This window comes from Solea solea, chromosome 21 (assembly GCF_958295425.1).
Source record: "Solea solea chromosome 21, fSolSol10.1, whole genome shotgun sequence".
NCBI classification, from domain to species: Eukaryota; Metazoa; Chordata; class Actinopteri; order Pleuronectiformes; family Soleidae; genus Solea; species Solea solea.
The window spans coordinates 6,948,617-6,967,665 of record NC_081154.1 but is presented as its reverse complement, the minus strand read 5'-3'; the positions used below and the strand labels follow the sequence as shown (position 1 = coordinate 6,967,665).

The window sequence follows — 19,049 nt, the reverse complement described above, 5'->3', positions numbered from 1 at the left end:
GCACTTTTCATATGGTCTAGTCTTTTGTGCGATATTATTTACAAGGGTCGGGAACCGTTTTCCTATCAACAGCCATGTCAGATTTTATAGCATCCTCTGAAGGGCTTTACTAAATTATTAATACTAAATTACTGAACATAGCCAAGCTGGTTTGTCCTTGCAGCTAATCCAGTTAGCTGAATGTTATCAGCTATAATGACCCCTGAGTTTGGCCAAGTGTCCGTACACTGACTACCCTCCTATTTTCTTTGATTTGTCAGCCATGACGCGCAAAGGCTACATGTGTTTTGTCATGATCGTGACCCGAGTTCCACGCAGCCAGAGCGGACCTCTCTGAAGGACACTGTGATGTATTATGATGTTGGTAGTTGGTGTAGCGAGGCTGAAGAAGTGTTAACACACTGACCTGATCCCTTTTTTGGGGGGAAATTATGTAACATTTCAATGAAACCTTCAGCGCTGACTGAACCCTTTCTTTTTTCTTTTTTTTTTTACATAAAAGCCAGACATTGGGCTCATATATCCGTCTTTCTCTCAAGTATTTACAGTCCAAGTCTGTGCAGTGGATTTATTGTGTGGCCGCAGTCAAAACCCTCTCTGTAATGAGTCTGCGTGCTGGGTGAGCTCACAGACCTACCCTGTTGCTCGTTTTGGCCAGAGTAGAGAAAGTAATTATGATAAACCAAATTACATTAATCATTTAGCTAAAAGTCTGCTGATGTGTGAACAATTTAGCAATGAGAGCTCTCTGTTTGGGGACGAGAGATGAATTCACTCATCACCGAGCAGTAAACAGATTTATCACCCAAAGAAAATGCTGGAGAGTGGTTCATAGATTTAGAAGGATATGGGATTCTAAATTACTTTGAATTTTATTTTTTACTAATTAAAATTGCGAAATTGCGCAATTAGGGAGCCTATATGATCTTCTGTCTTTTTGCAGGAAACCACACACACACATATATCCTGATATGCGTCTCCTTCTCTGTGTCTTTCTGCCTCTTTCTCTCTTGATATAATGAAACAGGGCCAGCAGAGTGGTCACAGCAGATCCATGACAGTGACTCTGGTGTCATTTAAGAATCAATAAAGCAACGGCAGCAGGATGAGCAAGTGGAGGAGGGTGTGTGTGTGTGTGTGTGTGTGTGTGTCTGTGCATGCGTGTGTGTGTGGGTCCCCGTTCTGTGTCTTTCTGCGACTGTCAGCAGAATAGGGCTTTTTATGCATAGCAATCATGTCACACAGTGAGAACCCTCTCTCCATCTCTGACACACACACACACACACAGACACTGCCCCTGAGAGTCTAGCATGACCACCTAATGGGTTATTTGTTCCCTGTGCTCTGTGTCTGTGTCACTTCACACATCGTAACCCTCTCACATACACACACTCACATACATTTGGTTGTGTACATGGCACACTATTGCCGAGTGAGGGATTGAAGACCCCTAATATGTTGTCCTCTTGGTATAAATTAATCCCAAATAAATTCAATATTTTCCTGCAGTCTTTCTCTCTTCTTTCACTCAAATATACAGTATAATATACATTGTATGGAAAGCTACACAAAGGTCACTAATGTTGATCAAGTATCGTCAGGGAATAATTAGTTTAGGAAACAAAGAAATGAACCAGTCAATGCTTATGACTGCCAAAGGGAAATGACTGCTTTAGTTTGAACTTAAATCCTTTTTTTGTTTTTGTTAGTGGATGTAAATATACTTTACCAACGTATACACTAATTTACTCTTTAAAAATTCAATTGATCAGTTGACTTATGTCTATAGTGCATTTTGCAATTGTAGGTTTTACATTTCCCCCAAGAAATCAAGTAATGCGGCAATGCAGATATACAAAAAAAAAATCTACTGTATAATTAAATCACGATGCCCTCCCCCTGTGTAATGTGGGCTTTTGAAGACTGCAGATGTTCTGGTGTGTTGATCAGATTGCTTGGGGTTGCTTTCTTTGACTGGTTGTAGCACAGTAGTAAGTTCACATGGACAGTAACAGTAAAACTAGGTCGACATAAGTTTTGATATTGCAACACGTAGCCAATCAATGTCAGAACCAGCAGCTGTTTACTTACTAATCCAGCGGTAACGCTGCACGTTGTAGTGTCACATTTTAATGCTTGGAGCAGGCTGTCTCTTGTGTCTTTGCCGGAGTTAGCTTGTTACCCTAGCATCCAGTGTGCCCCGAAGAGGTGGAACCGCTCAGAAGGCATATTAAAACCTTGTCTTGTGAACGCAACGGTGGCTGAAGCTCCTGGCAAGTGATTATCACCGCCACCTGCTTACGGGAAGAAAGCGTGTTTTGCGGCAGAGAACACTTTGCATATGGATCCTCTTGATGTAGCCCGGTGCCGTTCTGCAGCATATCATCACATTTTGACAAGTGTCCATTATTATTTCAGCAAGGCTTCTCAAGAACTCGTGTGTACTGCTGAGCTTATAATGACACGTTCAGTCACCATCCATGGAGGTACCAGGGCTACAAGCCACAGATTTAGCCACTAAGTGAGGATCCTGCATCGCTAAGAGCATTAGGAGTTTTCTTTGGATCAACCAAATACCAGCGTACAGAATAATAATGCTCCTGCTTTATATAAAAAACATGAGATTATGTAATTGGACGACCAACGGTAATCTCATTGGCTTATCACTGACGATTCAAAACTACAAAGTCGTTCACTGGAGAACTTTTTTCTTTCGGAAAGGTAACTGGAAATGTTGTTTTGCAGAGCGGATTTGTATGATGTAGCAAAAACAATGTAGACTGTAATTTCAGTCGGACTTTTAATATGACTAATATTGTACACTAGTGTATAGCTGTGTCATTAAAAGCAATTTACCGAGGCTGCAAATATTTATTTATGGTAACTTAGTGCGGTACAGAACAAAGCGAGGCTATATGCATCCCTCTGGGTCTGCGTCCTTTTACTGGACACTGGGGCCCATCATGATGATGAGGATGATTAATCTGGATGGTACGTATAAAGTGATACTGTAGCTGGAGTGCTTGGACATAAGGCGAGTTGTTGAGTGACTTTCCTTTCAGGGTTTTTGTCTATGTGTACTTTACATTCATCGAACAGCGAACTCCCTTTATGGCCTGCCATATGCTAGGGAACTAGCACTTTAGCCTGACTTAGCAGAAGCTCCACCTCGAGCCCCTCCAAAGGCACATTAATCCAAAGTATACTGAATACATTAGCCTGAGCTGGCATTAAGGTAACAACCTCTGGATGACTGTTGTATTCACAAATTCTAATACACAAAAAGATGCATGCATTGTCTTTCTCCCTCTCTCTCTCTCTTTCTAATACACACGCGCACGCACACACGAAAATAATCGACACACACACTCACTTATTCTACCACCTGCCCATTAGTCTTGCATTGTTTCCCTCCACCACTGACACAAGCTGATAATGCTAGCTTAGATTATTCTCAGCTCAGCAGTTTTAGCACTCCTGGAAGTCATGTGGAAAGCAATGAAGGTGTTTGTGTGTGTGTGTGTGTGTGTGTGTGTGTGTCTGCCTCTGTGGACTGAATATCTTCCTCCAAAGTCCAATGCTTTTCCAGAAGAAACCACCGGAATGAAATAGTGTTCATATTCTACTTGTACTAAAATCCTTCTCATTTAGATTCACATGACTAAGAATAGCATGTGTTATACAGTAGAGTGGCTGTTAGAGCAGTTTTAATTCAGACTTAATAATTCAAAGCTAAAGCTCTTCAGTTTTTCCCAAAGAAAACATATTGTGGGCTTGCCTATGATTGCCCTTATATTTTCTTTTCCGTTTGTGAAAACAGTTGGTCATACATCGGTGACAAAGTGCCAAAAACGGGGTACACAGGACGGTCAATTTGCCTAAAACCCAAATCTGCACGTTTGTGGACTGTGGGAGGAAACTGGAGAACATGTGGAGAACATGTGGAGAACATGTGGAGAACATGCAAACTCTATGCAGAAAAAAAAAAGATTATATTATTAAGACATAAAATGACCATAATAGCGTCAGGAATACTGAATGATACCAGACCTGAAAAGTCTCATTAACTTTCTCAACTACAGGCTGAGAAAAATGAAGGTCTTCAGTGGTGATGCGTTAAATATAGATGTGTAACAATATAGATGGTTGCAAGTGGAGAGCAAGTCTTCTTCCTTTATGCAAAGCAGGAATTGAGAGATGAAGTAGGTGGTGTCCTCTCGGTTGTCATTCCAGAAAAGCTTTGTCTGGCTGAGGTTGTTGTTTGAAGAAGTTATCCTCTCTGCCCGAAGGTGTGGTTTTCTCGGAGATAGTGCCGCTGAAATGGAACTAAAATGGACAAACAGTATTTGTGAGATGGACAATGAGCAGTGCTGTGCTTTATGAAGCCAGGAGGCTTGATGCTGTCATTGTTCACTGTAGCACTAACCCGTGAAATGGAGTTGACCCTCCCAGAGATGGCAGTTTACTACTCGCCCATTGGACATGGAGCCATTCAGATGTTTACAAAGAGGGAGAGGTGTAGTCAAATTCAATAGAGATCCAGGGATGCACCCATGCACACATGCACACACAGACAGACCTACCTTTCCACAAGTACACAAATATAGCTCAAAGTGAGACTTATCACGTTACTGTGTTCCACTCTTTGATCTTATATCTTTCCGTATCAGGTATTTACAGCACACCTGATCCCTGGATTATTCCTTGGGGTTAATTATGTCTGATGCCTACAACTTCACCCACCCTCCCTCCTCATAACTCCCCACCCTCTCTTTCTGTCTTTTCCTTTTTTCAATTTCACTTTCATTTACCAAACTGCCACCGCCAGCCCAACATGTGCAAGAGTAAAATAAAACACAGGCAACCAGGAAAGGAACATACAGGCCCTTGCGTATGACACTAGAGGGGCTTCATCCATTTATGCATGCCTCATTTAAGTGTTCCTATTGTATGCATCCCCTGGGAGAATGCATGCAGATGGACCGGTGATGGTGGTGTAAGAGAATTCCATCACAACACACACCCACACCCACACACCCACACACACACACATATATATATATATATATATATATACACCACAAGCATGAATGCCTATGTAGCCAGTGTTTTGCTGAGGTTGGGGTCTTCCTCCTGTGTGGAGAGACATAAAGATCAGTGGCCATAATACACAACCAAGCATACTGCAGTATATGGCTATAATCAAGCTTTTATGTGGACCTGGGACAATAAACGAAGGCGAGAAGTGAAACGGCTATTCTGCATACTGTGGGTCTTCAAAAAAGTAAAGACGGTCAACCATAAAGATGGAGAAATGTGGGACTGTGAATATCATAGCCACAGGCAAAGGAAGATTTCTCTTCACTAGACTCCTCGACACATCATTTTTTCCCCCCCTGTCCTCTTTCCTCAGAGATCAAAATCAAAGGTAGTTTGATTGGAGATATATCTATTAGTAAGCCAGCCTCATTTACACAGGTGGTTTAGGATAAACAGACTTCAGATGTGGTCGCCTCTCAACAGACACTTTATTTGGACACATCTGTATAAACCATCCACAAAAAGCGCAGTGATATGGAACAGTAAATATGCTGCAACGTGTTAATGTGTAATACCTGAGCTGTGGCTTAGTTAAGGTGGCTGAACTGTGAACTGTGGTGCAAAATGCAAGAGTTTTGTATGCATCGCTGTCCGTCCAAATCATCGCTTGACAATAAAAGGTGACACTTAATGCTGATGTCATTTTATTACATTTCTGTTGTGCAGTTCGGCCCACATGGATGTTTAGGTCTTAAAGTGAGGTGTGGTCGGGTGCGTTGTGATACTGATCCACTAGAGAGTCACTGCAATTTGGCCAATATGAGAGAATGACCTATTCTGCCAATCAAATATGACTTACAACAAACTAATTTTAGCAAATGGGCGTCAACTGCTTCAGTCAGGGGTTTATAAGTTCTCGCTGTGTTTGTGTGAGCCGTCCCCTTCAGTCCAAAGACATGCAGATTGCAGTGAGGTTAATTGTCCATATGTGAATATGGGAATTAATTTGTCTTAGCGATGTGTTGATTGTGTACTTTACCACTCGCCCAGTGTCTGCTGGGATCGGCTCTCGCTGCTTAAAAGATAAGCTGCATAGATAATGGATGGATGAATGGATCGTGTGAGGTGCATATGCTATATCCAACCGAATGAGAACATGACCCATATTGCATTTGTAAAGTGTGTGGTGTTCTCTTTTGTTGTTTTTGTTTTGATATAAGAGACAGTTTGAACATATAATCTGACACTAAGGCTGTGTAAAGAAAAAAAACTGTCTCTCTTGTCTCCTCTCTGTCTTTTAAACTAAATTACCCTTTCTGGCAGAACTTGCTCAATTCATGTGCGCTGCAGTTTAACACAGTGGAACACAGTGGCAACCGCGACTCCCTCCTCTTTTGTTCCCTCACCATGGAGAAGCACAATGACATCCCAACGTTCTGACCGCACCCCGTCCCATCAAATGTCACTTAAGTAAGGGGACAGGCCCCTGATCCCTCATCGTGGCCCTGCAGTTGAGCCTCATTTGCCATCTGGTAACCCACACTGATATCTCTAGATCAGCAGGAGGAGTCGTTTACATGTGGCGCGACAAGTGCCGCTTGGAAATTGGTTCTGTTGTCGTAGTATTTACACTTGACGTCTTGCAGATGAAAAGTAGTCCGGGAATGATTGTGGTTATTTAAAGATGATCTAACAACAAGATCCATATGGAAGCATCATGGTGTCTGCTAAATGTTCTTCACAGGAGGGGGGGGGGAAGTCAAATCTCATCAGTAGCCACCATCACCCAGGAGCATGTATACATCTGATAATAAAAAGGCCCATTACTCCCAGCAAAGGAGCTCCCAATCTACAAGATTACTGCTGGTGAGGAAGCTGGGTTTCCAGCATTAACAACTGACATCCTCTCCACTCAGCTCTCATCATTACCGTAAAAAATCAGGCCCCATGTCTTTCCCACTCCCACCCCCAACCACTCACCCATACGGAACTTATTTCTTCCCTCCAAGCCACAAACCAAACTGTGATGCCCCCGTGGTAACATAACAACTGTCCATCCCTGCACAAACATCTAATGACTCTCTCCCCTCATCCCAGAGCAGGGGATGGCTGTTGTCTATGACATGATGGATTTTTACACAGCGGCTTTACATCCTTGTTACCTTTTACGACTTCTTACATTTTCCTAAATCAACACAAATTGGAAGTAAAGCATTGTGCTCTTTGTGATTATGCATGCATCACTTTGATGTCTGTGGCAGTCTCGCTTTGTACGGCGTGTTTGTTTTGTCTGCATTGTCTCTTATTTTGGAGGTTTTACAGTCAGTCATTTTTCATTTTTACGTCCTTCCCATCACCAATCTTCCCCTGATTTTTCCCCCCATATTTTTATTAGGCTTTCTATCTCCATATACATAATACACACGCCATTCCCTCAATCTGCTGCTTTTCCTCATTTTCATTTCTTTGTCCTATCTGCATGTACTGCTCTATCTTCCTCTTGCAGCCTGAGTGTAATTTCCTCATTTCTCTGTCCTTAGTCTCAACCATGATGTACCATGACAAGTGAGCTCGCTATCGTTCTTCCCCTATCGCCACTTTTCTTTCACCACACCTTTGTTTTTCTGTTAATGCCAGTGATGGTCTCACGGCTGCACCGTTGTTATTCATCGGTGACTGTGTGTTTAACGGGGCCTATACTCTATATGTGCTGGCATTTGGGCGCTCTCATTAACATTTGCTATGCGGTTTAGTAAAGGTGGCGCTGAGATATGTCCCGGCTGCACACATTCATCTTTCCCCATCAGGAGAATTCACAAACACCCGCTGGGAGAACTGCTGCAAAGATTTTAGTCGGGATGACAATGAGAGACAAAAGTGCGCATGTGTTGTGTGTTTCACCCTTAGTTTGAGTCCCCACTCCTCACCCCCCCTCATCCTGGAACTCATTTATCTTTCCTGCGCTGGTTTAAGAAAGATGAAACAACACTACCGTGATTTAAACTTAGTTTTTCTTCTTCAGTACACGTTTTGTTTACTTTTCTGTGCATAAATCTTTTATGCACCACCTGTTGTAAGTGCAAACTTATCACCACAGAAACCCCCTCCTACCAACATCACACCAACCGAGAGACCACCGTCCCAGTTTGATGAGATTACGCTAATCATATTTTTCTCTCATATGTCAGTACGTCAAACTACGGTATTTTTAACCTGCCTCTACTGTTCATTTTGGAGTTAATATCAAGCACAACTATTGTTTAACAATTGTTATTTACACTAGTATTTTAAATGGTTGAATTTAAAATTATTACGTGTGTATTCTTATTTTTAATAACAGTTGCATGAAAGCACACAACTGTAATCTCCCTCCAGGCCTCTGTTATATTAAACAAGAGACACAGACTTGTCTCTTGTTTATTGAATGATTATAGTCTGATCAATTATCTAAAGAGCTACACAACAGGTCACTTGTAATCGTAGAGGAGAAGGAGAGAGATGTGGCAAAAATGAGATACAAGCAGCTGGTGCACAGTTGAGTTCCTGAGTAAACCTTTCCTTGTGCAGCATTGTCTCCGTCAGAATATACTCTACCTTCTCCACATTATGTCCCACAACCTCAATCTGTGGTTTCGAGGCAGCCATGGGTGAAACACACACCCCAGACTTTTACTACTAAAGCTACATGTGCTGTTTCAGCTCGGCTAATTTGAATAGATGTCACAACCAAGGGCAATTTAACTCGTTCCCTTTTTCCAGGAATGAATAAATGCTTTGCCTGTGCCATTAAACGGTATCATGCACTGCTAATCTGTCATTAATCAAAGTGCAAACATGCCCTTATTGTAATCACTGCTGACAGCTTTAATCCTTATATTTGTCAACAATCTGAGCTTTTGATTTGGCTAATGGCAGCTTGTTCTGAGCGTGCACCGACAGATGTCCTCTGGGTGCGAAACAAATCACATTAGACAAGGTTTGCTTATATCTTTACCTCACATGATATGTTCAGGCAAAGTGTAAGTTATGTTTACGTCATTCTCTCCCACCTTTTCCTTGATAATAGACATCATTTACAAACCTCGTATGATACAATATATTACTCTTTTTTTTCTGTGGTCATTAGGACCTCTCGCTCAATTCCACATCCTGTTGAAATTAAGAATCTGCAGATCTGCTGCAGTGTTGACATGAAAGTGTGTGTTATTTTTTCTTTGCACAAAAAGGCTGTGAAAGGAAGAGGCACTTATTTTCATCATCTTCTTCCTCTTTCGTGAAAAGCAGAATCAATTTCCCTCCTCCTGTCCCACCGTCAGTGACCTCTCTCCCTTTCTTTCTGGCCTGCTTCCCTCTCTCCTCTTTACTCTTTTCTCTATCCCTGTACATTCTGTTTCAATTTCATCTTTCCCAACATCTTACTGTGCTCACCTTTCCTCCCCTTTTTCATTCGCCCTGTCTTGTGTGACTCCCCCCCCCCCCGACCCACACCCTATCCATTCACTCTTCATATAATCATTTACCGTTCATTTAGGAGATTTACCACACCTCTCTGCAAAATGGCATTTTCACTTTTGCTCTACAACTTTCCCTATCTCTGCTTTTCGCCTCCTTTCCCCCATCTCTCCCTCTATCTCTTTCCTGGCTCAGTGTGATAGGACACAGGAGGCTGCTGTAATTTGATTGGAGGTATTAAAGTTGATTTGATTAACCACGGGCCAAATTACTGGCTGCTTAATGGAATCAGGCCCAGTCACCTGCCAGGGGCCCCTAGTCGAGGTGCTCAGCCCTGACACACACAGACACAGACACAGACACACACACACACACACCTCTTGCCTTGAGCTGATCACTATTTCATAAGTAGAAGTTGATCAGACAAAGTGGCGATGCCGTAAAAGCCGGTGGGTCATCACATCGCATCACATCCTTCCACTCAGTGATATCTGACAGTAATTTCCTGTGGCCATGGGGGTCAGCGTGAGTCACCGCTGCTTTAATCCCGCCCCAACCTTCCACTCTAAATGTTATTTATCCTCGTGCTATTCATTACAGTCAGCAGCAGCAACAAGAGGCGAGGAGATGCTTTTAATTACACTGATGACAGATGAGGTTTTTACAGAGTGCAGACACAGTGGTAACTAGTTTCAGACCACTACATCCAGATGATATTGGATTCCTGATACACATCAGATTTTAGCTAAGGGACTGTATTTGTATGTTATGATAATCAATCTGCTTCAAGTTGTTCTGCTGTCGTCATAGTGGGCTTATTACAGAAAACATCAGGGCGTTTGAAAACATTTGATAGCGTCATAAAGTTTTTTTTTTTTACATAACACACACCCAGTTTACACACGACCGGGTCTCAGGTGATCTGATCACAAGTCGACGGCTCTAAGTGTGTTGGTTCACACCTGGCATTAAAATGCATCCCCGCATGGGTCTCCAGGGGCCACTTGTGATGGGCTCTCACTCCTCGCTCTATATGCAAATAAACACATAGATGTATCATTTGTGTTTGCAACAACCAAGGGGGCTGTTTTTAGCCAGTCTGACTATGACAGACTGGTCCATTGTCAACATGTCTTGTATGTGTGTGTGTGTGTGTGTGTGACACAGAGGAGGGGCTGGGTGAATTGATGCAGTCTGCACAGCTCTACGATCCTAAAAGATATTTATTCATTAGAAATAACAAGGGCCTTTCTGTATGGAGTTCTTCGGTTTCTTCCCACAGTCCAAAATTCCCAGATTTGAAGATTAGGCAAACTGGACACTCTAAATTGGCTGTAGGAGTGAGAGTGAGAGTGGATTGTTTGTGTGCGTATAGCCCTGTGATGGACTGCATGGCGACCTGTCCAGGCTGTGACCCCTCCTTTCACCCTATGTCAGCTGGGATTGGCACCAGCGACCCTCATGTGCAGGATAAAGTGGTAGAAAATGAAATAGTATGAGAAGTATCCGGAACACTGAGAAGTGTACACATACCTGTGTGTTCATACCGCTAAAAGACTGAGCACTTCTGAACCCAAACATGAACTCGACGTGTCTTAAGTGTGTTCGTCAGAGCTGCAGAGCTTGGTATTGGCTGCACATGTGGCTCAACCTGCTTCCCACTGGCTCAGTGGGAGGTGCCATATGCGGCATTTTTAACTTATGTGCCAAATTACATCACGCCTTGTGCTTATTTTTGCTGTTTACACACAGCACACGCGTTCCTCCCCCTGGGTCCCAGGCCCGGTTCATACTGAAAGTGTTCCTTCCTCCTCTGGTGAATGCAGTGTCTCCGTGCTCTGTAATCTGCCTGCTGTATTTCCCCAACCTCCATAATGAAAGTCAGGAAGAAACCATAAGTACTTCTTTATGTAAGCCAGTAAAAATGTCTTCACTCTCGACCACCAATATCATCTCCATGTGTGTGTGTGTGTGTGTGTGTGTTTTAAGGGAGATAAATACATCTGGTGTGGACGTTTAGTCTATATTTGGTAAATGATGTGTTCACATGTCTGCTGTTGCTCCGAGTCGAGGGGAAGATGAAGAGGATATTATGCGTTCTGGTGACAGCTAATTATCTGTTTGCTATTGTTGTGCTGAATGAACTCTATCATTATTGAGAATGGATTCATTAATGTTTCGCGCTTGCTCTCGTTTTCCTTTGGTCATCTGAATCTATATCGTCTATATCGTTTGTTTTGCTGTGTTTTTCCTCACTCTTCTCATCCCTGGACCCCTTTTGTTCCTCTTCACGTTTATTGCTGTTTATTTGCTCCGCTCTCCTTTCTTTTCTGCTCTATTCTGTTCACCTCTCCTGTCTTAAGTGTTGCACTGATCTTTCGTTTTTCACGTTGAAGCTTTTTTTTTATTATTATTTCCAAACATGAAAATAAAACTGAACCTGTATTTCTTGTCTTCCAAGTAATCTCTGACACACACACACACACACACACACGGAGGGATTAGGACTATAGATCAGATTGATGCCAACCATTTAAGAGATGCTCACATACACTTGCCTCCATCCTTTGCTTGCCGCATGCATTTTTAATCAGAATAGGCCTCGCTCCAACATTACACCCCATTAATTACCATAATACGGCAGAGAGCAGTCGGAGGTGCTGCCCCGCCCCCATCCCACAAGCACCAACAAGCGCCGTTGTCACAGCTGCTGTTTGGCTACAGGAGTTCTCCTAAAAAGTCATTTTTCATTTCTCCGTCTTTCTTTTCTTCGTGTTTCTCGGGGCTGTGTGCCGGGAGTGCAGCTCTGTCACTGTTTGTTTGTATGTGTGTGTGTGTGTGGACACACAGTATATCATGACAGTGCTGCTGCAGCACCAGATGTTAATGAAACATCCTGATTCAGCCTGTCACTGTGGTCACTGATGGGCAAAATGAAATATCATTTCCATCATAACACCATTTTTGAAATATTAACTCAAGCCACTGTGGCTGCGGATGAATCTTAACAAGAAACCAAGGCCGTCTCAGGTTCTATTCAAATGTCTTTATGTGTTTTTATGTTCTGTAATATCCTCAGCTGCACGCTGCCACTCTCACGTCTTCTTCTGCTTCAACATAAATTATATGTGCTAATTATATGTGCAACTTGAATCGTGTAAACAAATAAACCATTTTAACAGAAGCATTTATTCAGGCTGATATACTGTACACAACTCTCACTTTAATAATAATAATAATAATAATACTTTAATAACTGTATTTATACATTCTACCTGTTCACAGCAGCCTTTACAAAGCGCTTCACAAACGACAAGTTCCGCAACTTGAAGTTCGGCCATGTTTCCAACCAAAGACAACAAGTGACGGGATGAGAGAATATGATCATGCTTATGAGATTTATTTATTTGATCTCACTGCATGAGTCAGAGCATGTTTTTGCTGAGACGTGAAAACACTTAATTCCAATGAGCTAAATGAGAAGTCGTAAAAACCAGAATCACTCTTTGAAGAGCATTAACATGAGACTCATTTTGAGTCTTACTCTGCTTCTCAAACATTATTATCATCATCCTTATTATTATTATTATTATTATTATTATTGCTGTTGTTGTTGTTGTTAAAGGAAAATGTGCGCTCTCTTTGCTCATTTTGGAACTTAACTGTACAAGTTCTCTGGCAAATGCAATTCAATCTGAATTGTCTGACGGCACGCTTGTAAAATCACTGGTGTGAAACATCAGATGTGGAACATGTGTATCTTTCCTCTGTCGTATCTTTCTCTCTCTCTTCCTCTCTCTCTATCTCTTCCTCTTCCTCTCTCTCTGGACTTGTTTGCTTCAAACAGCCCCTGCTTGATGTCAAAATATGTTTGTGATGGCTAACCTTTTTCCTCTCTTTTCTCTGCTCGTCTAACAGGGCAGCACAGAGGTCCCTTTTTTCAGACCATTCGGCTGTACATGGAGACCCCCAGTTGGGCAGGTCAGTGATTGTGTGTGTGTGTGTGTGTGTGTGTACCTCTTGTTTTGTTTCAGACAATCACACACAACAGCACCACGTGTGTGTGAATGTCTGTTCCCACATCCAGTGGGTTTACTGATGCATGTACAGACATCAGCTATCCAGGGGTGTGTGTGTGTGTGTGTGTGTGTGTGTGTGTGTGTGTGTGTGTGTAGAGGGAGAATGTGCTGACTGCAGTGCTTTGGTTCTGGGCATGCCCATTAGAAGTGGCTATAAATCCTGAGCGCAGTGCTCTCACTGTGTCAGCAGTCCAGCCAATGAATGGATATTAAATGCCACAAAAAGTCTCTTTAATTCTGCCTGTGTCTGTCTGTCTGTCTGTCTGTCTGTCTGTCTGTCTGTCTGTCATCCACAGCTGAGGTCGTGGTATCTATTGTTCTGCATTAGCGTCAGTGAAATATTATTTACACTTTGTCACATTGTGCATCCTCATCCTGACACGTAGACTCGTACGCGGTCCCCGCGTCATCATAATAACAGGAAAGATGATAAAATCCGGGCGAGTTTGAGGAATAAAAAAGGTCTCGATTGCTCTCAGATGTGAAGCATTTAGTAGCAGTTGTTGGACAGCAGAAACAACAGAATGCTCAAACGTCCACTATTAACGCGTTGGCTCATTGGCTGAGACCGAGCCTTGTGCTGAATGAACTTTGTGCAGTAGCTTTTGGATCTTAAACGCAAAGTGTTTTGCTGTTATGTTTCCCAGTTTCCACTGCGTGCATGGTGTGTTTTAGTGCAGACTCGTAAATGCTGGCTGTAAATGCTCCTCCTAATGTTACCCTGCACACTCCCTGCAACTCTGCGCTCACTTCCGAACCTCCGTGCAGCTTGATCATAAAAAATGTATTATTATTTCGATTAAATTTGAGCTTCTGAAGTGTGACCCTGGCTGTAGGTGTGGCCATCTGTCCTCCTGGCACATCAATACCAATCTAATAGCAGGGGGAAAGATCAATCACAACCAGCTTAGATCTGTGGACATATACACAGCCCATGTGGCTCCTCTGCAGCCTCTGCAACAATCCACTGAGTAAAATCCATTGTTTTTGCGTCACACTGGGCTTAGCACAGTCCATGGTACACATTTTTTTTTTTGTTGTTGTTGTTTTGTTTTGCCAGGGCATTACACAGAAGACAAAAGAGACGAGGCATTAGAAAGCTGCATTCTGAATTTATTTGGACATCAAATTAAAAACGTGTATTAAATTGTCATTAGAAAACAGACTATGATCTGAGCGTCATAGATTAAAAAACACCATGCAGCATACTCACGAGCAGAAATTAATCAACGTATGTGACAAAGGAGTGACAGGAATTTATAATATGCGTGCACACACACACACACACACACACACACACTTCCTCCTCCCTCTTCATAATATCAATTACAGCTTGTCCTGGTTCAGCCTCTATCAGTGTTCGTCAACAGGCCTCCAGGCCCAATCAAGGCTCTGCAGCCCAATTACAATGTCATGGCTGCTAATTGGAAAGTTAAAAGGGGCTCATTGTTGGAGAAAGTTGCAGGGCCTTTGAAGCTCCACACTGAGATCTGTGTTCGTGACGCACAGCAAGAGCTTTTGTGTTTGATGTGTGGAGATGCCCTGCAATTCTTAACCCTTTAACACCGAGCACGTCGCAGACCACGCGTTCGCACAAGCGCACTCTGCCTCACCGTGACTACGCGACAGTTTGGAAAAGAAATCCAGTTGTTACTGAAAGCTGAGAAGTTGCAACGTTGGTTGGTTATTACGGTAATTTCAGCGTCTTTGTCACCCGAGAGGAGAGAGTTGGAAAAACGCTCATTCATAGTTAGACAAAGACTTAAACAAATGTTATTATAAATATGTTTTGTCAATACACTGTTTTAACATGCAGTAAATTGTTAGTAACTGCCAGATATTGAAAGTTATTCTGGAATAATTGTCAAAAGTCACTGTTTCTGAGGACATTTTTCTGGCATTTTTGGGGTTAAAATAAGCAGGACATTTTGAGGCTTGGGTGTTCAAGGGTTTATTGTTTTTCATACCTTCTATGTTTGAATAGATTAGTCTTTTATTTATCTTTCTTTTGTGGTTTTATAGCCTTACACAGAAATGAACCAAATGAACTAAACTGTTTTGCTTCATAGGAATAACTGAGCATGTTCTACAGTGAAAAAATAGAAATTGTGACAAAAAAGTATACAACTAAAGTTGTATCGGTCAGCTGCTTATGCTCCACGGCCCCTTTTGTCTCTGCACTCTCTGTGTGTTGTCTGTGGAGGCTGCTATGTGCCTCCTTCAGCATATTCATTTCCCCATTAGAGAGAAGCTTCACCCAGAGGGTGGAGTTTGCCTCCAGGCTCTAACAACCACTTTATTTGTATCTTTTATTTGTATTTGTATTTTTCATTTATTTATTTATTCATTGCCTTTTTTTTTTACCACCAGCATTGGATGTTGACATACATGCTGAGCATTTTTTTTCAAATATAAGTCTGGTTGTCCTAAAACTAATTGTAAACCAGGTAAATGAGCATGTTGTTACTACAGTCAAAAAACAACAACAACAACGACAACAACAACAACAATGCCAGTCGCCTCTACAGATTAATAGTAATACCCTTTCTATATGCTAAAGCCTTTAGCTCTGTGGTGCCTCTCCTGTACCTCTCTGCCACCCTGTAAAGCTTCATGAAGCCTGTCTTCTCAAAATTATCCAATTAAGTTAAGGGTTCTTGCTGCCCAGAGGTTAATGGAAGCTCTTGTTCCCCTAGTTGGGGAATTAATCTCACTCCTGTGGTTATTTTACATTCATCACATACTGTATTTGCCGTCAGATGGAGACAGACGGGCGAGCTGTGCCGCCCACACGAGGAAACTGAGTCACAACAATCAGCACGATGACTATTGACTGATGATTGATCCTCGGACACACAAACTAATTCAAACTGTACCTGTGACGCTGATTGCTCCGCGCCGATCGCCCTGTGCTGACTTGTGGAATTCGACCCCGTAGTCATTTGTTAATGTTAGTGAAGCTGTAAGAGTTTGTTTCCTCCTCGTTAAAAATTAAAGCGTGGCCTTAATGGTGATGGCGCAAAGCAACCGGTGCGCCGTTAAATCCAACCTTACATTATTAACACAGATGCACTGGAGCATCCTAAACAGGGGAGACTGTTGTGGTGATTTTTTTTTTCTCAAAGAAATTCATAATTCGACAAAAGAAATGCGCAGACGTGAGGTAGACGTGAGGTACCGCGAGGGGTGAGATGTCTCACACACAAACTGTGATCAGTGTGGATTCATTAGCTTTGATCGTGGAGACGCACACAGACGGAAAGAGCTCGGGGGGTGTAAATGACAAAGGTTTGCTTTGTGTTTTTAAGTGATGTCCAGTGTCTCTGAGCTGCTTTTAACACTCCCAGAAAGGCCATTACAATTAAAGGAGTGCTGGCTAGAACGGAGGGGAAATGGAGAAGAGTGTGATGAGAGTAAAAGAGGAATGTCAGCACAAAGACTGGCAGAGATGCTTTTAGCCTCACTCTGCCGGAGTAATGTCCAATTACTGCTCCGTTTGAAGCCGCTGCTTCACACTGTCATCAGTGCACAAGCACCGGGTTATGGCCTCTGCAATAGGCCGATTGTCAGCTGTCATGGATCACAATCAAGCAGCGAGTCCTCAGGCCATCCGGAGGAGCAGGGCATTTCACATTGAATATTCATGTTGTTTTACTGGTTATAATAGCCCGGAGAACTCTCAGGCAATGAATTTCAAACATCACTGTGAATAAATCCTCCCTCTACATGTTCAAGATAAGCTCGGCACCGTTTGCCAAACGCTCCGTTTTACATTCCTGTGAACGGTGCACTTCAGATATATACTGTATATATGTGTATCTCTCCGGAGGTTACTGACATCCATGTGTTGTTTCTCCTCCTCTGACTATGACCAGCAGGTGGTACCAGACATTTAACTTTCTTCTCTTTCGTTTCTCTCCGTCTCCGCTGCTTTTCTGCAAGAGTGGTGCATCAGCTGTTGTAAAAAAAAAAGAAAAGAAAAAAGGAACGTCTTGGAAACATGTGTGAGCAGTGAATCGGTGTCATTTCCGCTGCTTTTGATAGAAATGACGACACACTGCCGCCTAGTTTGCAGTTAATGGTTTTTGACCCCTTGTCTTTCCATCTCTCCATGTTAATCAGTAATCTGCAGGATAAATTCCAAATCTTTTTCTGCATATTTGCTTGAAAAGGTCCCCCATGAATACTTTCTTTTATACAGTTGTGCTTTCACTGTTTTAGCCGTTTTTCTGGTTTGAGCGATCAAAGTAATTGCAGAGATCTCGGACGCTGCCAGTCACGTAACTCAGTCACACTTTGTGTTTAGATCATAAAGTTCCCAGAAAACAAAAATGCAGCCATCAGTGATGAGAGAAAAGTTATTGCGATCGATAAATAAATGAATAAAAACTCAACACTTTGAGGTAAAACCAATGACTGTGTATAAGATGGATGACACACGGCACCTGGTTTGCTCGCTTGAACCCGTGACACACACATACACACTTCCCCTCCTTTTCACATTTAATCTGCCCTGTCGATAAAATGAAATAGAATAAAATCAAACGTGACATTAGTGACTGACAGCTGAGATTCACTTACATTTGGCCAGACCGGCGTCCGGTCTCAGACCAGCTCTAGCACCAGGATGCAAGATATTATAGCTCTATTTTTTTGGATCTGCTTTCTTCACGTCACTTATTCCAATGAACCAAAACACTAAGCCGATTTAAAATGGGATCACATGAAAAGTGCGTGCACAGTCATGGATAAAACAACAACCCTTCCAAAATCAGAGATATAAATAAAATCCATCCATTAATAAAAATGAAGTCATCATTCATCTGGTGGCATGTGATTTTTCTTGCGTTACATTTCCCAGTTCATTATGTTCAGACACAGTCGGTCACTCCGAGACACTCCTTACCTGTTCAGTTACCAGCAGCAGGATAGGGACATAAGTGTGTGTGTGTGTGTGTTTTTTGGATACCACCACAGTCGTGAAAAAAGAACCAAATAAAGACCAAATTATTTAAAACAATATTCAGTTTGATATGTTCAACAGCTGTTGTCACATCTTCGGGTCAGACACTTCCATCGTCCCCCATCTCCTCTGCAACTCCTCCCCCCCCCCTTTTCTTTCTGTGCCCCTCTCTCTCTCTTTTTATTCTCTCATTCATCATGTTGACAACAGCACAGCTACTTTTGTGAAATGGAGAAAAATGTTTAAGTCAGCTTTTCTCTGTCTCCCTCCCTCCCTCTCTCCCTCCCTCCATCCCTCTTGGCCATCTAGTGTGCGCGCGTGTGTGTGTGTGTGTGTGAGAGAGAGAGAGAGAGCATGAGCAGGGCAGACGGGAGTAATTTCTGCTCAGTGGAAAGCACTTTGCATATGACACCCGTATGGGATTCGGCTGCAGATGCAGAGTTGCCGGTTATTAGTGAATTGCTTCACATTTGCTGCCTTAAACTGCACATGGAGAGAACTATGGAGCACACACA

The 19,049-nt window shown here is 42.5% G+C and overlaps 1 protein-coding gene across 8 annotated transcripts in view; it reads left to right on the top strand.

The window, feature by feature from the left end:
* rbfox3a (RNA binding fox-1 homolog 3a) overlaps positions 1–19,049 on the top strand; it is a 359,399-nt gene that overhangs the window by 153,130 nt on the left and 187,220 nt on the right. For all 8 annotated transcript variants that reach the window (XM_058621175.1, XM_058621179.1, XM_058621173.1 and 5 more), the window contains one exon: positions 13,411–13,473. In XM_058621175.1, the coding sequence (XP_058477158.1) occupies positions 13,452–13,473 (22 nt within the window). In that variant the 5' untranslated portion in view covers positions 13,411–13,451. The remainder of the gene's footprint in view (positions 1–13,410; positions 13,474–19,049) is intronic.